Source organism: Parus major, chromosome 11 (genome assembly GCF_001522545.3).
Source record: "Parus major isolate Abel chromosome 11, Parus_major1.1, whole genome shotgun sequence".
Lineage (NCBI taxonomy): Eukaryota > Metazoa > Chordata > Aves > Passeriformes > Paridae > Parus > Parus major.
The window spans coordinates 8,723,575-8,747,418 of NC_031780.1; the positions used below are offsets into that span (position 1 = coordinate 8,723,575).

The 23,844-nt window shown below is 36.5% G+C and overlaps 1 protein-coding gene across 7 annotated transcripts in view; it reads left to right on the top strand.

The window, feature by feature from the left end:
* The window catches only part of SLC7A6 (solute carrier family 7 member 6), a 29,846-nt gene extending 6,764 nt beyond the window's left edge, over positions 1-23,082 (top strand). For 4 of the 7 annotated variants that reach the window (XM_015639787.3, XM_015639785.3, XM_015639786.3 and 1 more), the window contains 8 exons: positions 3,635-3,760; positions 5,625-5,769; positions 8,276-8,399; positions 18,155-18,258; positions 19,308-19,404; positions 20,058-20,207; positions 20,918-21,101; positions 22,251-23,082. In XM_015639787.3, coding sequence (XP_015495273.1) covers positions 3,635-3,760; positions 5,625-5,769; positions 8,276-8,399; positions 18,155-18,258; positions 19,308-19,404; positions 20,058-20,207; positions 20,918-21,101; positions 22,251-22,345 — 1,025 coding nt within the window. In that variant the 3' untranslated portion in view covers positions 22,346-23,082. Of the gene's footprint in view, positions 1-3,634; positions 3,761-5,624; positions 5,770-8,275; positions 8,400-14,072; positions 14,170-18,154; positions 18,259-19,307; positions 19,405-20,057; positions 20,208-20,917; positions 21,102-22,250 lie in introns of all 7 variants that reach the window. The other 3 variants (XM_015639789.3, XM_015639791.3, XM_015639792.3) reach the window with 3 other exon arrangements.
* The last annotated feature ends 762 nt before the right edge of the window (positions 23,083-23,844 follow it).

Sequence of the window (23,844 nt, forward strand, 5' to 3'; positions counted from 1 at the left end):
ACCTGGTAAAAATGGGGGTAAAAATTGTTTTCCCTTGAGAGAGATATTTTAAATCAAACCTCAGGATACTCTTGGTGTGGTCTTAAGAGCTATTTCAGAATGGCTCTTATGCTATAAATTCTGGTGTAATTTGGTTTGCAATAATTTCTCAATGGTTACATGGTACAGTTACTACTCTGGTTTCAAAAAGTCATTAATTCAAGATTATTCTTTATACTTGGGATTAACTGTTAATAACATCAGTACAGCAGTATGTGTGGTAAAGCTGTTTTGAAGAGTGGAAATTTTGTGTGCAAAAAAACCACTGAAATATTTGTATTCATATAGCCAGCTCTGTTAGTCAATATAGAGGAACAGCTGCCCACACACTTCAAACTAGGACTGTTCTTCTGTATCAAAAGAATGAATCTGTATGATTAGATTGTATGTGTCTTACTTAATTTTAGGATTTTCCTATTAAATGTGGTTTTATGCATATATCGCATTTCCAGTAAACACTGAAAACTGTATTTCAGCAAGTCTGTAGGACAGTGCTTTGTGATGTACTGATAAATAGCTGTGTGCTCTGGAGCCTGTCACCTGTATTGGCATGATTTTGTATCAAAAAGCTAACACAGAACTTGGACTTTTTACTGCCAACAATTTGCTGCAAGGGTATGTGCTGCTTCTAGCTGATTTCTTTTTGAGGCATCTATTGGAAGAGCTCTAATGTCCCTTATTAGAGTTGTCTATAAAGGATGAGGAAAGGGAAATGACAGCAGTGACATTTCCTTCATAATAACTTCAGATATTTGACCTCTATAACTGGTTATGATTGCAGCTTCCCCTTTCATTTTTGGCATTTATTACTGTTGTGAAAGCATTAACGTGCTGGTTGATGGGAAAAATAATGACAAACTTATTCCAAGAATCTCCATTTAATCAATTCTGTTCCCTCCTTCCTTCCAAATGATGAAGGGCCTGTAATGTCATGTTCACATTGCTTAAACAGGTATTGTCCCAAGGTATCTTGGTACAAATCCAAGAGTGTGGGAGAATCTGCTCTTCCATTTAAGGTATCCCCTCACTCTGAGGGCAGTTATCCCTTAAAAAAAGGAGTTTATTAAAAAGCAAGAAATTACGACAAAGTGATTAAATTAAAATTATTATATAGTAGGTAGAGAAAAACACTGTGATGTCCTCTACATTTGCTACTAATAAAGAGGATTTAGCACCTCTTTTTTTAGTGGAGACACATGACAGCAGTATCACTCTCAGGCAGGTGGAACAATTTACTTTAGCAGTCTGTTTTATGGTTTAAGTCTGTGTTCTGCCCTGCTCTGAGTCTCAGTGCTAAGACTCAGCCCTGCTCTACAACTTTGTTTAGCTGTTAAAGCTTAGACTTCTCCCTGTCCAAGCACAGCTGATGTTGTTTGTCAGATCACTAGCTCTGGATATGATTAATCCCTTAATAATGAAGCTGCTGGGAGTGGAAGTCTGCACACTTGTTAGGTACAGATTGTATGTGAGACTGGGTGGATTTGTTGTGGGGTTTGCTTCTAGTTTTGTTCGTTGTTTTTTTTTAATTCTAGTAATAGCAATACTAAAGCTGGTGTAAGAACAATCTTTGTGTTGTGCAGCATTACGTTGACAGTCATTTTGGGGTGTTGTCTGGTGCTGCAGAACTAAACTTGACAGTTCTCAGAAACTTTTAAGTAGCTAAACAATAATTAAATTAAAGAAAAACAATATTTTTTTTTCCCTTATAAGGTACCAGAGTATCATTTCATCTGAAGCAGAGACCTAGCCCTAACTCTAATAATACTGAATCCCAATGAAAGTTGCTTTAAAAAATATGGCTGAAATAAACCCAGTGAGTAAATACTCCAGTTACTGATACAGAAGAGCAGAGACTGAGCAGAGTTGTTTTCTTTTCCTGAGGGCTCTTCAGGAGCTGCAGCACTCCTGACTTTTGAAATTTGATACAACTGGGTTTTTTCCCCCCTCATCTTGCCATGATGCCTCATCAGTTGAACCTCATTCAGCTTGTCCGGACTGTCTAACATACTAGTGACATACTTGTCCGAATATTATCTTACTTTTGTTATCTTTCTAAAGTTATTGTTTTCAATTTGGTAGCTGTTACAAGGTAATTTTTATCTCAATAGTATTACAGTACTCTTGGATTATGGGAAAGGAAATAATATATCACATCTTTTTATTTAATTTTTATTTACTGCTACCTTACTTCTGAAGCAATCAAGTTTAGTTTCTATTTATATGTGTATTTAAAATGTGCAGTACAAGATAATTCTATGGAGATCAGTTGTATATAAACACTTTTTCACTAGCTAGAGAGAAATCTGAAAATTGGGAGAAATGCTGTTTCAAATACAGAAGTTTCAATAATATAGTGATAATTAGGCTAAGAAAAATATGTACCAAATTAGGATTTTCATAAATAAAGAATACTGAAGATACTGTATCCTATTCAGTATACAGCCCTTGAGTTCAGCCAGAGGTTGTCTGGCTCTCCGCTTCAGAGAAAGGTAATGAATACATAAGCAAAATCTTGAGAGTTGTTAGAACTGTCTTGGGGAAGTTGATCATGTGAGTAAGTTTAGCCAGCAACTACAAAATATTTGTGAGATCTGAAAGTCTCATTTCAAGTTTCATTGCAATCTTGTGAAATAGGTCTGACTAATTTATTTTGGGATAGAGGACTAAATACACTCAAAATACTCATTGCTTCCTACCAGTTTGTAAAAATCCAGACTACTGTTGTATTAGCTGTTGTATTAAGGCATATGCTCTTTAGAACCACAGAATGGTTTAGTTTGGAAGAGACTTGTGCCAACCCCCTGCCATGGGCAAGGACACTTTCCACTATCACAGGTTGCTCCAAGCCCCATCTAACCTGGCCTTGAACGCTTCCAGGAACGGGGCACTCCCAGCTTCTCTGGGCAACCTGTGCCAGTGCTTCATGACCCTCACATGGAAGAATTTCTTTGTGACTCCTAATCTAATCTGCTTTCTTTCCTGTTCAAGCCATTACCCCCTTGTCCTCTCCGTACATTCCCTTGTAGAGGGGATACATTCTCTCTTCATAATACAGTTCAGTAGAACTGGAAAAGAGTACTGTATCACCTGTAACCATACTTAGCATTGCAGCTACTCCATGGATGTTGAACTCATCCTCAACCTAACAACTAAGCATAAAAATAACTTCCCAAATGCTCTTTTAGTATGTTTTCCCAAAGGAATTTTTAGATAATCTTTCATTTATTAGAACTATATTTATACATTGAAATAAATTATTTCATGTGTCAGTTTCTTTAGTTTCAGGGTAGCTGCTGAATACAGCTGATGAAGAATAACATTAGGAAAATGGGCATGTAATCAGGGAACAGGAAGGTCTTTCCTTCTGTCTGTTGAAACAGTGTTTAAAACATCTGTTTCCTGCTGTTTTGTTGAAACCAGTGTTTTCAGTACCTGTGTATTTGGTTTAGTTTAACCATTAGTTTAACCATTTAGTTTAAGTATTAGTATAACAAGTAAGTGCATATTTAGATTACAGTTAAAAGCTTTGAAAAGTGAGTTAAACTGAGCATTGTTCAAATAGTCTTTTAATTTTTCTTTCTTCTTCCTTCATTAGGTCTTTTAACATTTATAAATTGTGCCTACGTTAAGTGGGGCACACGTGTGCAGGATATATTTACTTACGCTAAGGTCACTGCTCTTATTGCCATCATCATCGCCGGACTTGTTAAAATATTCCAGGGTAAGCTTGTAAAATTAAAGTAAAAGTTTGTGCTTATCAGTTAAACTGAATGACTGGTCTAAAGACTGTTAACTGCCTCTTTATGTTTTATGAAATACCTCAGTAAAAAAGGTATAATACAGCCACTTTGAAAATACCAGTAATACCATTATTAGGCATTATCATGAAATCATGATATCTCATGTGTTGTGAGATATCCATCCTATCTCAGTTGACTTTGAACTTGGTAAAAGAAGGTAATTTATTGCTCAGCAATTTTGTGTTATTTACAGCCTGCAGTGCAGAATTAAAAAGGAATTGAAAACAGCAGTACACAGAGACAGGAAAATATAGTGGGAGTGGTGAAAATTATAAATTTCTCTAAGGAACATGCTACTTTACAGAGAGATCAATTGAATATTTTTTTTACAAAATGAATCTGTGATCTGAAAGTGGGTGAACTTAAAGCACAAATGTGCTGAGAATATGTGGGTATATTTGTGAAGCTACAGCTCTGTTTTTGCTGAAAGCCTGACCTCTATAGTTGTTGAGAATTAGAAAGTGTGTGTGTTGGGCATTGTGCCTTCAGGTTACGAGAAATTCTGAACTTAATTTTGTTCTTAATGCTTCCTTTGAGAAGAATTTCTTGGTGTTTTAGCTCAAGAAAATGATCCTGCTTTCAAAGCTGCATAAATGTTTGTCTTTCCTTGGCAATCTGACAATTTATGTTCTTTGCTCTAACTGGTTATTGTTGAAAGTTCATGAACAAGATAATTACTGTGAACCAATCAAGAATAGGAGCATGTGGGCACCAGCTTTAATCCTTAGCATATCTGCCCATCCCTTGTTTTGTAGATACCGAGGTTGTTCACATATAATTTCCTTGACATTGTCTCCTTCTGTTCCTAACTCAGCAGTTACTCCACCTATGTTTGTGCCAAGGGAGTAGCAACATCTGATTGGGATAAAAAGTAGAGAAGAGATATAAGTAAAGATATTTTAGAGGCCTCAAATACTACAGTTTTACTGGAGTTACTACAGGATGCATAGTATGGGGCACATTTTGGAGCTACAGTTACTTGCCTTTCTGTTTTTGGTGGTTTTGTGTGTGTTTGTGTATATATATATATACACACATATGTATATATACATATATATATACATATATATATATATATATATATATATATATATGTAGTTTGAATATATAAACTGTGAGTGATGAATTTGTCTTGCCTTGCTGCTTAAAGTCAAAAGATGGCACAAATACTGGTTTTGTTATAAAAATAAAAGTTTTCACAAATACTGGTCCAAAAAACATACATACACTTTTAGCTTGGGAAAATTTTATCTTAACAGTAATACTTAATTCTCTGTTAATTTTTCTCCGTTTTCTGTTTTTAGTAACAAAATCTAAAACATCCATATAGGTGTTTGTGGGGGGTTTTCTTGACATTGTTATCTAAAGTAATTTGTGATCTTTGTTTTTCTGCATAGACTGTTTGAAAATTTAAAAGTAGATAGAAGAGTGGGTTATTTTCTAAATATATATGTTATAAACCCTCACATTTAAGCTGAGTACTATCACTGCCAATTGTTTATAGCTTAGTCTGAACTTAATGTGTCTGAACTTTCTGTGCCACTGTGGACAAACCAGGTGTTTAGCTGAAGAATAGTACCATAGACACCCAATAATTTTTAGTAGTTTTAAATGCTGTGCTTATTCTCATGGCTGAAATGTGGAGTAGAATTTGAAAAAAGGTCTTAATAAACAGATTTGAAGGAGTTAGAGTTTCTGAGGTGTTTTTGTAATTGTGTGCCACATAGGAAAATACTGCTCACTGTGTTTTATTATCCTGTCCTTAATTGCTTCTTTTCCACACAGGACATACATGGCATTTTAAGGACTCTTTTGAGGGATCCTCTACTGATATTGGAGAAATGTCTCTTGCATTGTATTCTGCCTTATTTTCTTACTCTGGTTGGGATACACTCAATTACGTAACAGAAGAAATCAAAAACCCGGAAAGGTAAATGATTTGAGCATTCTAAGTGTGGATGATTCCCAAGTTTCTGGGTTTTGGGCTGTTTTTCACTGGTAAATTCTGAGCTTACACAGATATGAGTAGAAATGCTCTACTGGTGAGGCTGTGGATGACCACTAGCAAAGATTTACTAAACTCCATTAAAAGTGAAAAAGAAATTAAAACATAACAAGTAAGTGTAGATGATTGCAGAATGCTGTATTCAGTGCTAGATAAGCTTTCAAGATGTTGTTACTATATATTATAATAGGTCTCAATGTTGCAGTGCAACAGGTACCTAAGTGTTGTCTGTGTTTACTTGTGCAATCATTCTGATTTAATATTTAAGAATATTAATCTTTTCCATGAATTTATGCTCTAGAAGTGTGACTGGCTAATCCTGCCCAGTTGTCAGTCTGTAATCAGACACCTTTATGTTAGAATATCCTCTTTTATAATTTTTATATCCTACTATAAGCAACAGCTCAGGTTGCTATAGCTGAATGATAAAGAATGAATGAGATGTTTTTTAATTCTCCCAACTGATTTTGACTTTTGCAGTTTATTCCCATCTATGTTGGATGTTGAGTTTTATACTGAGCATTTATCTAACCGGGAAAGTTGTGGCTAAGTACTTTAACTCTAAAAAAACCCTAGCTTTTTTTAGTTAGATTGAGTTCCAGATTGACATCCAGATTAAATCCTCTTGCAAAGATTTGGTACACGTATTCAGAAGACTATATTTTGAATTTTAATCAGTCATTTGGTCCTTCAAATCACGTGTTTTTTTCTGCCGAGGAGCTTCTTTTTTGAGTATTGTTGCAATGCCTTTTCTTCTTTTTAAAATTAATATAGTGTTCTCTGTTATCAGTTTGATAGCTCTTCTATTAGATATATTGTTTTGAAAAACAATTTTTCTCACAGTATATTTAGCTGATGAAAATTTCCTCATAATAATTTCCTCTAGGTAGGCATCAGTGCCCAATACAAGCTTCATTCTTGGTAGAATGGTAGCTGGTAAAGTGAATTTCAAATTGCAGCTTTCTGCATTGACAGTTCTTGAGAATAATGAGTTATTCCAGACTTCTACAAAATTACTACAAAATTACTACTGATTTTTTATGTTCACTTGATTGGTTGTGCCTTCATATTTGTCTACCCAAAAGTTGCAATCCACAGATCACTTTTGACATCATCCCTTGGTGTTAATCTTGGATGATGCAAAGTCCTTAAAATGCTATTTCAGATTTTTGTTACATTGTCTAATATTTCTGAATTAAATCCACAGTTTTCTGCTTCCTTTTTTACTCTGTGCTGGGTGGGATTCATGGGTCTCTTACTGTGAGTGTGCAACCTGAAAGAAGAGTCAGAATTCCCAGTTACTAATTTACTGATTTATATGGAGGATTGTGAGGTATGTTTGTTTTTTCTGCTTCCATGGCAGCAGACAGACACAGCTGGACTTCTGGGCCTCAGGAATTTTATGAGGAAACTTTCAAAGTTGTAGTCAGACTGATAATTTTTATGTTTTGGGCTTGTTTTTTTTTAGGTTCTTTTTGTTGTTGTTATTGAAAACAGCGTTCATGGCAAATGCACATCAATGCCACCCTGCTGTGTTTGATTTCAAACTGAGCAAACGTGAGAGTAACACTCTTGGTTCTGCTTTCCCTTTTGAAACATTTAAATGTTTCTGTGAGGTTTGAGGAAAGAATAAGGCTGAGAAAAGCCAAAGACTAACATTAAAAATCTCTTTCTGCTCTGTTGTTTCTTTCTGTGGAGCTGCACACTCAGGGCTATGAGTTTATCTCACAGTTAACTCTTATTTGCTCACATCTAAAGGTTAGCAGTGTTTTCCTGTTACTCTTGACTTTTTTTTGTATAACTTCCTAGGCATGTGCTTGCTAGTAAGATACACCACATGCTAGGGCTCATAGCTGTTCAGCAATTTTAGATCTGAATCTCTGTTGTGTGGCCCAGTTAGTTTGTTCTCTGCAGCAGTGAGTGCAGATGGGAAGAACAGGGGTTTGGTTTAATAAATCTCTCTGCATCAGTTCCAGAAGTAAGTGCTGTAAGGACAGCCCCATTCCCTAGGGAGAAGGAGTGTAGTACCTCAGAGCTCTGCTTCTTTGGGTTCTAATTGTGATAATTAGCATGGACATTAGGAAATAGTTTAAAGCATGTAAGTTTGAAGGCTCTTACTACAAATCTGGAAACCTTGAAGTGAAAGTATTTGAAGAGCAGTTACAGAGAATCCCTTTTTACACATGATTTAGGTTTTAAGTTACTATAAAAATCAGATTTTTTTCCCCAGTCTTCTATATTAGAATTTCTAGCTATAAAAGAAATCAAACTCTGATTCCAGAGATACCTTTTTTTGAAATCTTTATGCTGGCTTCATTATTTTTCTCTCTATTGTAAATGATACAAATAAATAACTTTAATCTGTTACTAATAGAATTTTTCTTTTTCTGCAGTTGTGGGTTTTGGAGTTTTGTTCTTATTTGTCTTACAGGAACTTGCCCCTGGCTATTGCAGTATCTATGCCAGTTGTGACTGTTATCTATATTATGACCAATATAGCTTATTATACAGTGCTGGATGCTCATGCTGTTCTCGCTAGTGATGCTGTGGCAGTGGTAAGTTGACCAAGTGTTACAAACGAGTGCTTGAGATCACTTAAAAAATCATTGGTAAGAGTATGAGCAAAACCCAGAATCAGTATTAAGCAACAGCACACTAAGTTCATTGGCAAGATTCACTCTACTACTTACAGGATAGTTAAGGCACACCAAGGTAAACACAATCAAAAGCAAAACCAAGCACAATCCAAGCAATCAAAAGAAAAATGAACTGAGAACTAAGAGTGTGTGAGTGTGACAAAAGGATGGTGAGAGCAAAGGCAAAAAGGAATGCAGCCTTTAAGCTTAACAACACTCAGACCTAGCTTTAACTTAATTTATACCTTAAGCTTCAGTTGTAGCTTTGTGTTAACAACTTAACAACTGAATTGTACTTAGCAGTGCTTAGCCTAATTTACTACTTCTAAGTCACACTCAGCAACTTAACAAAACAACACTTAGCAGCATTAACTTAGCTCATAACTTAACTTTACTTGGGGGCCTAACTTAGATATCTAAGGTACTTGAACATCTAAGAAAGCAGTGTTTCTCCCAGATTTATTACAGTATATGTGCACGTTTATGTACCCAGACAGAATGAGTGTAAGCATGGTACCTGTGAATTCCCCTCAGAGGTCAGTGAAATACTCACTTCAGATGCCTTTACATCTTCCAGCAGGCAAAGGGTCAGTCCTCGAGGAGTTACTTAATCCAAACAAATATAAAAGCCAGTACACAGTCTACTGTCTGTCCTGATTTCTGTAAAGCAACACAGGTTTTTCCCTAACAAAATTTGGAAAATACATTCCTTTGACAGCAGTGAAATTCTCCAGTCCAGCCTATCCCTACTGCTCCTGCCCCTTGTCCTCACAAAGGTTTTGACAGCTGGATGGTGAATGGCATCAGGAAAAGTGACCCACCCTGGGAGACTGGCAGAGTGTTTCCCTGGGGGCCTGCCCAGTCGATCTTCCTGAGCACAGCAAGTGACAGCACTGTAGCAGCATCAGTGGCCAGATAAAGGAAGGGAGATGAATGCCTGAACGTTACTGGACGTGTGAAACCCAGACCTAAATTTTTGTCATTTTATATACATTTATTTAGTTGTTCTTTGAGATAGGTTTTTTACCAAGAATGAGTGTATCTTTATCTTTGAGTTCATGTATACATTTATGAATATATACGTGCTGTGCAGCTTTACATGAAATTGTAATACTCAAAACTGGACAGATCAGGTTTTCCTCTCTACTATGGGACGTATCTGAACATGGAGGAGAAAAAAGGAAGACATAAAAATTAAGTAAACTCAGTCTAATTGCAGAGATAATGAGTGACCAAGAAAAGAATTAAAAAATATATTTGTGAGTTGCAAAATTATTTTAGATGTTCTAATTGTTGGGCTAATTTTAATGGAACTTAAAGAATGTTATAGATTTCTGGAAATCTGAACATTTAATTTTTCACTGTATCTCTGGTTTGTCAAATACCTGTATATAAAAGCTGAACTAATGTTCCATCTAAAGGCATTTTTGCTGAGATGTCTCATCAGCTGGCAAACAATGCTCTTCTGATTGCTGCTCCTTCCATCCCTTCTAGAATAATCAGGTGAAAGTGCAGCTGAAGTTTAATGCTTAACACATGAGCTATTGAAGATTCCTTCTCTCTGATACAAACAGTTGCACAGTTTAATGAAACCAACTTTAAACCTGATCTGCTAAGACATTAACAAAGTGTGTGGGCCTCCGGAAGGATGTCTGTACAATGGAGGAGTTGACACTGAGGACGTGACACATGCATGACATGTACTTTGCATTATGTGCAAAGTGAGATTGGGTTGCACTAGGGGAGTGCAGCACTTGTGCTCTTGTAGTTCATCTTCTAATTTAGCCTGTTCTAAAGGGTAGCTCCTAATGCTCCTAATGCTGAAGCTAAACAAAAAATGAACTGAAAGTGGTAAGTGGCAATAATTTGGAGAATTGCTTCAAAAATGCCCTTGCAGTTCAAATTCAAATACTTCAAGGAAGTGAGGGGTGGTGGGGGGAGGGGAAGAGCTAATGGCTGTATTTGAAAATCCTCCTATAATACAAAAATGTAAAAATCTTTATTGTGAAATTTCTCTGGGTGGTGGAAGAGAGCTTTATCCTCAGTGGAATCTTTAAGAAGACTTAGGTCATTGTATTCAGTGGATGAATGAAGAAAGGAGGTGAGTATTAAGCTATTCAAAAAAATCTGATGAAATAAGCCACTTTCATCTGCTTGGATATTCTACATGTGATACAAAATACAGATTACATATTGCCCTTTATATAGCTGGTGAAAGTTGGTGTAGGGTAAAAATTACTTTAATGAATTTTTAAAGAAACATGGTAGTAATAGTGCTTCCTTTTTAGAGTCTCTGGTGTAGTCAAGCAGCAGTTACATTTCAACCTCCTTGTTGCTATTTTGGGAAGAAATGAAGTAGCTTTCTCCTTTTAAGTGAAAAGGCTTTGAGCTGTAAAGGGGTGGTGTGAAGGCATTTCCGATTTCTGCATGGACAGAAAGTTCTGAGGAAAAGTATGCGTCTATCTTTCCACATCACCTTCTGTGCTCTTGGTGGCTGTGAGGCAAAAGAAATCATAACAAGGGATTATGTGGGGGAAAAAATGATAAAATGTCCTCCTTTTACATCAGAATTGGCTTCATGTCATATAGTTCCAGTGTTTGGTCTAAGAAACTGATTATTTAAAGCTGTTCTGTTGAAAAAATTTAAGTGATACAGCAACAGCTATCTTAATGGTTCTGCAAATGCTCTTCAGATGGTTGCTGATCATGTCAAATCACTCACTTTTTCAATGATTCCTGTCAGATTTTCGCAGCTGATTTCTGTTTTACCTCCTTATGCAAACCATCACAACCTTTGCATATGAAAATTACTCAGTAGCACAAATACAAATAAAGAAGAGCAGACATTTTATCTCATCTTTCCCTGTCACTGAACAGCCTTTTTTTTTGTTTTTTGAGACTACACATTTTTAGTTTGTGAAAGTCTCAGCTAGCTCCACAATGTTTCCTGACAGGAAGCATACTGGCTGCCAATGCACAGCTTGTTACCTGCTTCCTGTGTTTGGTCATGTCTGTGGCTCTTGATTGAGTTCCTACAATAGGTGGTATTTGGCAGCTTATTTCTTTTACTTGGAAGAGCTAAAACTGGTTGAAGCAAACAGTTGATTGTCCTACATAGTCAGCTGTCTTGGAGCTCTACAACTTTGTCAGTAAACTGGGGATAAAGAGGATGACTTCAGTTGCATCTTTGAATATCATCTCATGAATCCAGTGTAGATAAGTCAATTTACCCTGGTGCTCTCATATTCTAGAGCAGGCTTGCTTTGCTTTAGCATGCTCCCTCAATGAACTGGAACATGGGAGGCTGTGTGTTTTAGGTATTTTATTCTTCTTTGGTGTACAGTATAATAAATGTTGAGTAACTGAATTCAGACAGAAATTTTTAAGTTCTTCTTAGACCTTTTGGGTATTACTTCTCTTCCTTCACTGGCTTCACTGGTTTCTTTTCTGAAGAAAATCTGCTTGTCCTTAGCCATCAGTATCATGTTCCTCTTTGCTTGCACAGGCACTTCCCAGTAAGGTTTCTGAGGATGAAAAGCACATTCCATACGTTAAAACTGAAGAACTCTTCATTAGGGGCAGGCAGTTGCTTTTAGAGGGAGAGTTGTTCTGAGTTGTATTTGCCTTCTTTGTTGGACCTAGCTGTAAGTCACTGCCAATGTAACACTCCCAGTGCCAACTACATGGAAGTTCTCTGGCTCTGGAGTCCAGCTGAAAATGCTGAAAAGCTGAGCTGAACTTGAGAATGCTATATTACATTTTCAGTATAAGATAGACAAGAGACTTGGAAAACACTGAACTCTTGTTCTACAGCTAGCTATAAGAGATGCTAAGAAGAGGATAAACATCTGAAAAGGTTTAGATCGAGTATCTTCAACACCTCTGTGAAATGGAACTGTTTTACTATTGGAGCTGACATTGGAAATTTTAGTGTGGGCTGTACAGAAGAGAAATCTTACATGCAAGTAGGAATGCAATATATTAATGTAGCAGAGTAGTGCTGGTTCTCTTGCCATAAGGTTGTATTCAGTGACCTAAAAATGAAGTGGGAATTTTATGCTGGACTTCTTACTGCACTGGACCTCTTTTTCCTAGTAAAGGTGTTGCCAATAACACAAGGAGAGAATTACGTGTTTGAGTAGACCTGATGAACTGCATGGTAATTGAAATGAGAATTACAGGAGACACATTTAAATTGTTTTCTTTTGCACCTTTACAATTTTCTGGGTTTGGTTCATGTGCAAATTTCATGTGACATTAAATTTAATTTGGTTAGTGGGGAGAGACATCATACAGTATCCTGACAAAGTAATCTATGGCAGTGGGAGAAAACTTCTTCTGCTCAGGTGCTTTTTTTTGCATGTGCAGCTTCCTGATTGCCATAAATCAAGAGTTTGTTTCTGTTAGGCAATAGCACCTTAGAGTCCTCAGAAGCTCCAAATTAAGAAAACATACTGTAGTTCTGACTGGCAGATCTTCCTGTAATGTGTGAATGTATTTATACGTCATCTTAAGAGAAATGTCAAAGCAGAATTGTGTTTCCAAAGTACCAGTCAGATCACTTATATGGATATATTAATCCCCTTAGTGCCCTGTATGATTTTCAGGGTAAAAGTGTTAGTAGAACCTGGTCTGGAAAAGCTCCTGGGCAATAGGATCCTGAAAGGATTCGTAGATGCCTTTTAAACATTGCTGATAGAAACACCTCATAATCTTTGTGGGTTTTTTGGTATAAGTTTCTTATTCATGTTAGGCTACATTCTCTTTGCATTTCTCCATTTGTCCCTCCAATCAATACTGTGTGGTGCTTTGCCAGCCTCACATGTGCTTGTGCCTCTATACGCTCTCAGTGTAGTCTGACATTTCTTGTGTGCCTCTAAGTGCACTTCTAGTGTGCAGCTAAGTGTGATTAAATAGTTCTCATCTTGTGATTTGTAATATGATTGTGGGTCTTGCTACTCATCTGTTTGCCTGAATTATTGAGTGTGAGGCAGTATGCTGTGTATTTTGTTGTGGCAGCTCTTGATGTTGGAATTTCTGCTGCTTTTAGTTCAACTTGTTCGTACAGAACTGTTGTTTAGACCTTCAAAGGACAAAAAAGTGTTCTTGCAAACCATTCACAATTTACCAGCTGATGATCATGAGATCAGAGTAATCCAAGACAAAAATAAAATGTAGTTTAATTAGTCATTCATGCCTTGAAACAAAGCTGTAATTCAGTTTTTGACCATTCTTCTGGGAGTAATGTAACATTTTAGTCATGATGAAATAAGAGCAGTTCAGCTGAGAGGTGCATGGCTGGAAAGCTTCTTTCTTCATTATTATTCCCTGATGATGGTTTGAAAAAAAAAATCAAAACTAAAGGGCACAATTCCAGGTGCATGTCCTACAGTATGCATGTATCTATGTATACATTACATATTCAATGGATGGGAGGGCATAAAAGAACTTTATCTGTAATTGCAAGTGTTACATCAGCAATTCTCTGTTTCCAAGCTGTTAGAAGCAGTTATAATTCAAGTCTGGACTACAGGACTTGTCAGACTATAGCAGAGATGACAATTTAATCTCTTAATCCTTCTCACTCTTTAGACTTTCTCAGAAGAATCCTGAGATGATATCCATCTCCATAGTGGTGGCTTTCTCCTGTTATGGTGGACTAAATGTTTCTGCTTATAGCTGCCTCCAGGTAGGCTCCTCTGTCATCCTCCACGTACCTTTGTGAATGCTCCATTCTTTTCTCCATTGCCAGCTCATTTGTTTTTATAAATGCACTTCACAACTCCCAGAAGCAGTGGTAGTTAAAGTAGAACTGGTGAGGAGCTCAGCTCAGAGCCCAGGTCTGGCTCATTTCTGGAGGATCCATGATTGCACAATTGTGGTTTTAGCAGAAAGCAGCCACTAACTCTTTTACTTTTCCCTCTTCCCTTCCCTACTTGGTGCTTTGTGCAGTCTCTTCTTATCAGTGTGTGTGCTTGATAACTTGATTTTGTGTTGTACTTTTCTCTGCCCTGCTTTCTTATGCAAAATAATCCTCTGAAATGCATGCAGTGAATGTTCAGTGTCTGCTTTTACTTAGACATCAGTAGCTCTTTTATCAAGAAACACTGTGGAGATCTTTGCGTTTGTTCACAAGACACTATAGCTGAGCTTTTGAGAAGACATTTCTTGGCATCTGTTGAAAGAAGGGTAGTGAAGGATTTATAAATTTGTACTCAGGTGTCTGAGTAGTAGTAATGAACTTGGCTGCTTTTTTTTACAGATGAAGGTAAAACCCTGTCAGAAAACACCTGCCATAGGGCAGGTGGGTCTTTAGGGTCATGTTAAGCTGGTTGATATCAGTAGATAGATTAGTCAAACTTTAGGTACCTTTCAACTTTGTTTTGCTGAAAGATCATTTTACAGGCAGATAGATCTACTTGGCAAACCCAGCTGAACTTTTTTTAGATGATTCTCAATTAGAAAAGGCTTTTTTATTGCCTCAGCTCAAGTTTAGCTCTTGAAGTTTCTCCACCCTTTGCTGTATGAGGAATCCCAACTACAGCATTGGAAAGTACCTTGGAAATGGCAATGTTTGGTAGAGGTTGTCTCTACATTACTCTCACTTTTGAAGATTCTGACTTGTACAGCTCTAGGGAAATCACTTATTTAGGCTTCAAGCTGGATCAACAGTTGATGTAGAACATAGCCTGCATCCAGAATACATTGAATCTGTAGCATTTTGATCTGTATATGATTTGTGGGGTTTACTGTTCATATGAATGATTGTTGTTCTCCAAGATGTGTGAAACAATATTAGTATATCCTAGAACAGTTGGATACACATTACAGGATGGAAATAGCCTTTGAGTTAGTCCTGCATCTGTCATTCACACTGGCCCAGTACCAGATGTTTCAAAAGGAAATGGAAAATGCTTGCAAAGAATACCTTTGGAGGGGGAAAAATTCTCCAAATGATATATTAGCTAGTATGTATCCTTCAGCATAGGATTACATTCCTAGTCTTTTTTCTCTCTTCTTTAGCTTCAGCTATTAATATTGCTTATCTAAATGCTTATCCTTTAGGCAATTTTACTAAATATCTTAGTTCTCTAACATCTTGTTCTGTATCTCGACTTTATATATTAAAACAAAAAATCCTCCAGTTTTGTGTCTGGTAATTTTGCTTATTGTTTGGCTTCAGAATCAGCAGTTCAGATTTAAATATTCCTTTAAAATATTACAACAATTGCTTATTAGAGTTTACATCTTGTCCTCATTCTTGTTCTGGAGGAGTTGTCTTAGTTCGTTGACTGAATTGCAATAAATTACATTCTGCTTCAGGGGACTGGGTTTCTCAGAGCTGCATTTAGATGCAATAAGGATATGAGAGAAGCACTTTGGGTTCTCAGAATTATTTAGTCTTGAGCAGCAGAAATCTTTCATATGCAATAATGTCAATTATTAGTTGCTGTTTCTGAAAATGTAATCCATGGCATATAGAACATTTCTTATGGTATTACATACATTTCTTATGGACTGGTCTGCTAAATTGATGTTCTGATTTCAGCATGAAATAGAATACATATATGGACTAGTTCTTTGATACTTTTCTCATGTTTTTGGGTTTTTTTATAATATCTAGAAATCTGTGTGCATTTTTCCACCCCTGTATTGAAGCTCCATTTTGAGGGAGGCTGTGCTAAGATGGATAAAATAGAAGAGCTCAGGATGAGAGCTTCCTTTCAGGAGAACCAGGGTGACACAGTTAATGCATTGACTTCGAGCCTTTAGGCAAGATTCCATTGAAATCATTATGTGCTTTTGCATTGTCCATTAGCAGCAGGAAATCCTGTCTGCCTTTGAGGCTCAGCTAAATTACACAAAAGGATGGAACACATTCTGCTTTTTAGTGTTAATGATGGTACACATCAGAGTTGGATTCTGACCCATAACCTGGATAATGTGCTGAAAAAAGCACTTTCTCAATGTAGACAAAGAACAGGAAACTATAGCTGGCCAAGCCTTGGTTTATGTCAGGGAATTATTCAGCATCTTGTAGCTTAAAGATTGACATTATATACAGGTTTTTGTCTCATGAAATCAAACACTCACGTAACAAAAAAAAATCCCAAACTAACTATATTAAGTCTTTTAGGCTTTTTTTGACCTACAAAAACATTAAGAAAACAGTAGTGCACTGCTTTTGATGATCTGGTTCCAGGAGTACTTAAATTAAAATTTGACAACTGTTAAATAGAGGTAATTTCATATAGTACAGATAAAGGCCAGTTCTGAGTGTTTATCACCTTTGATTGAGCTCCTTAGCTCATAAATATTATGATGAAGACCAGTGCGTTGAAGGGGAGGTCAAGGGCAAGGTGTTAAAAATACTAAAAACTGAAGAAATTTTTTATAATAGACAAACCTGCAGAAAGCTGAATTACTATCTATGCTTTTCATATCTGAGGATCTTGAAATTTATAAAGGAAGAGACAGATAAGAAAGTGATTTAGAGAAAGGTTCATAAAAGGTTTAGATTACTTCTACTTGCTAAGGTATAAAATGTTCAAATCTTTGTTTGAATACTACATATACATACTGAATATGTACCTTTCTGTTTCCTTAAATAGTGACTTCACAATGTCTAATGTAGACATGATTCTTTTGATACCATGACTCTTAGTTTGCTTCTGAAAAAGAAATCATGGAAGTGATTTAGTTATGTGTAGGTAGAATTGGGATGGATAGGGAGGCTTCCACCCATGTCCTTTGAACACAGCATGAGGGGATTTCTGCCTAACTTCACGCTAATGTCCTGATATGTACAATGCTCAGACCAAGATGGGAGCTAGAATTCCTGTCAGTCTGCGTGAATTAAATTTCTTCATGTTTCAGTTGTGTTGTTTGTTACTCTTAAGTCTCTTACCCTTTTTTCTCCATCCAGGAGATTGATCAGAATAGACCAGGACAGTATATTGCAAATTATTACCCATTTTTGTTTTAGATCCAAGACTGCTGTCAATCAGTGGCTCTTACCACTTACTGTGAAACTTTGATGCTCCTAACTTCTTGTTTTCAGAGCTCTACCACAGTCACCATAGTTTCTTGCAGTATTGTCTAGCAACATCAGCTTTTTAGGAAGTGATAAGATCACTTACCCTGTCATTTGCCAAGTTGTGAGATTAGAGCCCAGAGACCCTGCCAGTGGAGCTAAAGGAAAAAATGTTGCTCAGGAAACTGCAAAAAAAGGGATAATAAAGTTAATTCCTAAAACAGTATCCATAAAGAGTAGGTGTGATGTTGGCTGTGGTTATTCACTGCAATATGGCACTTCCCTGCTTGGTTAGGTAATATTTATAGTAATCCAAAGAATGTCCACTTGTGTTCTGTAGGTCAGTTAGATAATAAAATATACTAGGATTGTGAAGAAAATTCTCAAAACATTTTGTTTTCCTTTGTGAGCATTGTTATTGTGAGCAGAAAATATGACTTTAGATGCTTGGCTAAAGTAGTTTGTGCTTATTTAGAATCCATAAATAAATAAGAAAGCTGTGTGATTCTTTGTGCTGCATTATGGACTGTCCTTACTATGTTACTATTTTTCCATACAAGCATATTACAAAAGCTCTGATGTCATTGTTTTACATATTCTTTATGCAGATATTTTCATATTTCCTTTTCCCTTTCATCAGGCATTTGCCGACCAGGTATTTGGTCTATTCAGCTGGACAATTCCCCTTGCTGTAGCCTTTTCTTGTTTTGGTGGACTTAATGCTTCAATTTTAGCATCATCAAGGTAGTGCATATCTCTTTCAGTTTGACAAATGCTGATAAGTCTCTTTACATGTTACTGTTATGCTGATCTATTACAAGAGAGGCAAAAATACTTTTTTAACTGAACCTATAATGAACAGTCACAATAAAACAACAGATCTAAGTAAACCTCTGTGTGTGCATGTACACCCTTAACACTTCCTTGTTTCCCCAAAGCATTCTTGAGTGTATGCAGAGCATAATTATAAGATCAAACAAATTTTGTCTGTGTGATGAGTCCTCAGGCCTTCTGATTGTTTGCATTACCTTCTGTATTACTTGACAGAATAATTCTAGTAAGTTTTTATTTTCAAATGTATTTTATCTAAAACTTACTGACCTTTTAAAATTAGTATTTTAAAACTTTCTACTTGGAAAAAACCTAAAAAACTTGCTACTGCTGTGAAGCTGCAATCAGAAAGCTTAGCATACTGTATAGAACCTTTTCTTTGAGCACTGGTCGTGGATGTAACTAGCAAAAGTTTTAAATAGGTTTATTCAGGCATTTTCATATTCTTCCTATGCTTTGAATGAATTTGCAATGCCTCTATTGAGAAGAAATATGATAATTTGGTGAAGCAGTCAATATAGAACAGTTGATAATAAAACTCTGTGTTTGTTTTTTGAACATGTATTTTGAACATGTAGTTGAGTACCATCATTTTAGGGACCTGGCAATCTCTTCTGTTTGGCATTGTAAACTATTCTTCCCCTAGCTGGAATGTTTTCAGTGCTAGCTTTTATAATTTTGTGAAACAACAGAATTTTGTTTCAGTTACTGTAGATGTTGTCTATTTACCTGTAGGATGACCTTTTAAAAAAATGGTTGTTAAGAGCACGTTTCTAAAAGATTATCTATCAATGGTTGTTGTACATTACATCTTCATAAGATGGGTTGAATCCAGGTTCCAGTTTAAAGGGCTGAAATTCAGTGTTGTAAATATTTATTTTGACTGGTGTTATTCTTTGATTTTCTGTAATATATTCTGTCTTGCCTGTGGTCTCAACATGTGTTTTACTGCTTTTTTTCAGGCTATTTTTTGTAGGATCTCGGGAAGGTCACCTTCCTGATCTGTTGTCTATGATCCACGTAAAGAGGTTCACACCTGTGCCAGCACTTCTCTTCAATGCAAGTTGTTACTTCTTTTCTTTTCAGCTGATTAGATGGGACACACAGCACAGCTTCCTCCAAAATGAAGCTTCAAAACATGGCTAGAAAAATGTACAAAAATATATATGTATAAAAATAGCATGAGAACAAGTATAAAAGAACTAGTTCATGCTGAAATCAGAACATCAGTTTAGCAGAAGGCCATGCCATAAGAACTGTGTTCTGTATACCATGAATTACAATGGATTGCATTTCCAGCCAATTGAAACTGCAACTAATAATTGACATTATTGCATATAAAAGATTTCTGCTGCTCAAGACTAAGTAATTCTGAGAACCCAAAGTTCTTCTCTCAGATCCTTATTGCATCTAAATGCAGTGCTGAGAAACCAAGTCCCCTGAAGCAGAATGTAATTTACTGTGATTCAGTCAATGAATTAAGACAACTTTTTCAGAACAAGAATATGAATTATTTAAAGGAAAACTTAAAAACATTCACAAGAGACAAAATATACTGTCATCAAGGTGATTGCTGAGGGAGTGATTTTTTGAGGCATAAAATTATGCCAAATACCAAGGAGTAGAAGAGGTTACTTAAAGGCAAAAACCAGCATAAATAGTAAATTTCAAACTTTTGTGTTTAAATTCTTACTCTTGTTCTTTTCTGACAGTGTTTTATGACCCTTATTTACCTGTGTGTGGAAGATGTCTTCCAGTTAATTAATTACTTCAGCTTCAGTTACTGGTTTTTTGTTGGTCTGTCTATTGCTGGGCAGTTATATCTACGTTGGAAAGAACCAGATCGGCCAAGACCTCTTAAGGTAATACTTATTACACAGTTGTTTAAAATCCCTGCCTTTCATGTCATGTAAAAGTACTGTCTAAAATCTGGACCATAAATGTTAATTCTAAAGGTTACAGATTGATCAGGACACAAAGCATGGTTTCCATTTGATGTTGTACTGTGAAAGTTAGCTTGTCTGCTAGGTAAGAACAAGAGATTGTTGTGTCAGTATACCCTATTATTGTATGCTAGTTCAGTAAGTACCCCTTCTGTCTGCCCACAGGAGAGTGTCTCAATAGCCTAACAGAGTAGTTAGCCTTTTATCTAGCAGCAGCAATCTCTGATTGGAAATGCTCAAGTTAAGTAACTCTGTGGACCACATTTAGCTCCAATGATACCTGATCCTCTAATAACCTTCACATACTTTAAGTTGATACTATACTCAAAAAAGTCAGTAATTCTTGTTTCTCACGTTTTACTGGTTTTGTCTAAAAACACTTCATGCCACTATACACTTTCTGTCAGCACAGCAGACTTACCATACTTGATTACTTTTACAGTTTTTAGCAGCAGTTCTGTTAAGAATAATTCTGGAATTTGCTTATGGTCCTACATAGCCAGATACATGAGAGGAAGAGCAGAGAATTTCACAAACTGGGTTTCAGAGAGAAGAGTCTGTATCATAATGTTTTAACTATAGACAATAAATATTTCATTAACCTTGTGTTTTGTTTTTTCTGTCTGCAGCTGAGTCTGGCTTTCCCAATAATATTCTGTTTATGCACAGTATTTCTGGTGGTAGTGCCACTCTATAAAGACTTTGTAAATTCAGTGATTGGAATTGCCATTGCTTTATCTGGAATTCCATTCTTTTTCTTGGGAGTATATTTACCTGCATCAAGGAGACCTCAATTTATTAACAAGATTATAGGTAAGTTTCTTTGTTAGCTGGAGATGTTGTTAGGAAAGAAGAAAAGTAAATAGATGTCTCTTGGTCTGTTGATGGAAAGGTTTGTGGTGGGCTCACCCCAGCTGAATTCCCAGGGAGCCGCTGGCTCACCAACACCCTCGCAGCAAGAGGGCTACAGAATAGGAAGAACAAAGGTGGGAAGACCTGTTGATCAAGTCAAAGAAAGTTTAGTAAGTGAAGAGGGGAAAAAGCCCTGCTGCTGCAAGAGCAATTTCACAGGCAGCCCAGTGTGCAGCCAGTCTCCAGCTGTATGGAAAGACATTCCCTCAGGCAAACACTTCTTGCTCAACCCATTTCTATTGCTGAGCATGACATCAGATAGCATGAAATAGCCCTTTTCGTAGTTTGGGTGAGTTGTTCTGGCCATCTTCCTGCCAAACTTTCTGCCCTCTCCCATCCTGCTGCCTGCAGGAGTGCAAAGTGGAAAGAAAACAAGCCTTGATACTGTGCAAACACTGTTCAGCAATAGCCAAAACATCAGAAAAAAAGTCTTTATTTTAACCAAGATTGATGACTGTAAAAAGTGTGAAAAATTCTTGGTAGCACAAACTGTCCAGCTTTACTGAATCAGTTACTTGAAGATAGATTTTATATCAATAAAGAATAGAATTTTGCCTTCTGTTGAATTACAGCAGTTAAATTACACAAATACAATTTTTTCTCCATCAGTGCTGTTTTGTTATTGTTACTGTCAGACAGCCATGAGGGATGTGGTAAGGGTTTATAGCAGAACCTTACCCTGAAAGCAGGATGTGGTGCTGCAGTAGCAGAATATATGTAAATACTCAGTAATCTTGTAGCTTTTCCTGTGTTCTGTTAGTTTTACTTTTTTTTATTCTGTCAATTTTACACTCTTAATTATAGAGAAAAAATACTTTGGTTACTTGTCAGGGTGCCTAAGAAGCAAAACACCCTAGGATATGTACAGAACAGCTTAAGATACTATCTGTTAAATAAAAAATGAGTGGGACAGTTATTGTATTAACTTTTATTGTTTGTTTCCCTAAAGAGCAGACAGCATTCCTGACAGCTTTCATTAGTCAGATGTGTTTTGCAATTAGAGGTGAGATATGTGGCTGTTGTTCTAATCTATCTCCAATTTCTGTGCAGATGTCGTCACACGAAACATGCAGCTGCTCTGTTACTGTGTTTTAACAGAGATGGACCCAAATGAAGAAAAGAAGTTAGAAAACAAATCAAACTAAAGTTTAAAGCCATTACATGAAACAGGAGGGAGAATAAAGAAATTACACCAACGAAAGGGAAGAGCTAGAACTGGAAGACACAGAAAAACTGTGGTGGTCTTTCAGAAATGCTGAAAATATTCTTACTTGCAGATGGATTCCAGCATGGATCATGCCCTTGTGACATCCTAAAATGTGGCATGTTTTCAGGGCAGGTTTTCATGGGATAATGATTACCTACTCATTACCTACTCACACAAGCAGTGTGTCAATACTGTTTCTTCTTCAGAATTGGTACGAAAATGATAAGAGCTAATGGATCAAATTAGATTTCTGCAGAACCAGGTGGTGAAGTAGTGCATTATTAAGTTAGACTTAAACCCACTTTGACTCCAAAGACCAACTCATTTCCAGCTTAATTCTGATGGATGTTTGCATGAAATGATTTGCTGTACTATCTCAGTTCTTATCCCAGAAAAAAACTGGTCACAACAAACACTTCATTGGTTTTTCTTCCCCAATGATAAGTTCTGCTCCATTATTTATAGACTGAGCCAACCTTTCTCCCTTCAACACTTTATTCTGTATGCTGTATGAAAATGTATCTGACTGTGGCAAGGATTTAATCAGCAAAGCACCTTGGCACTAAAGATTTGATTAATAGTCGATTTGTACTTGTTATCTTTTTAGTACTTTGCCAATTTCTGTTAGGTTTTATGAAACTTCTAAAATTAAAATGTTCAGTTTGAAGCCTGTAAGCGTTTGTTTGTGAACTGTTTCAGTGAAGACACAGTAGGTGAGTTACCTCAGCAGTCAGAAAATTCCCTTTATAAATTTCACTGCTCTTCACTAGAAAGTGACCATCCAAAACCTCACAGAAACCACTTTATTTTTACTTCCTTCTATAGCAGATTTCCTGTGGCAGACACTAGATCTTGACAGCTAAGTAGCAGGGAATAAAACTAGAAATAAAAACAGAAGTAAAAGGTACTACTGCAGCACAGACATGCTAATTCATAGTCTATGAAATTCAAAGGTGTAAGCCTAAAATCAGGACAGTTTTGATACTGAATTTTGGTGCATTAAGAGGCTGCAAGAAGCCAGCCTGTTTTTCTTGCAAAGCGAGATGTACTTCTAAAACATACCTGAGATTTTTACCTTAATTCAGAATGTCTATCTCAGTTGACCTGAGTTTGGCCACATGTATTGTTTTGTGCATTTAAGTTGAACTAAATCTTGTAATTACAATATTATGGCTGAAGCAATACACACTTCAAAGGGCACACCACAGTTGCATCAGTGACTTGAATAATAGTGAGGATATTTGGATTTTTGTACTGCCATGCTTTCTCTGAAGCAAACAAAAATACCTTTCCTCCACTACTTTGCCATTACCAGTCAAAACTGATTTGCCTAAGTACTGCTGCAGCCTCCAGTTCAAGAATGACATTGGCCAGCTAAGAGCTAATCCTATTAGCCATTTTTTACAGACTCAAATAGGAGTGTGCTGAAATGCTTTT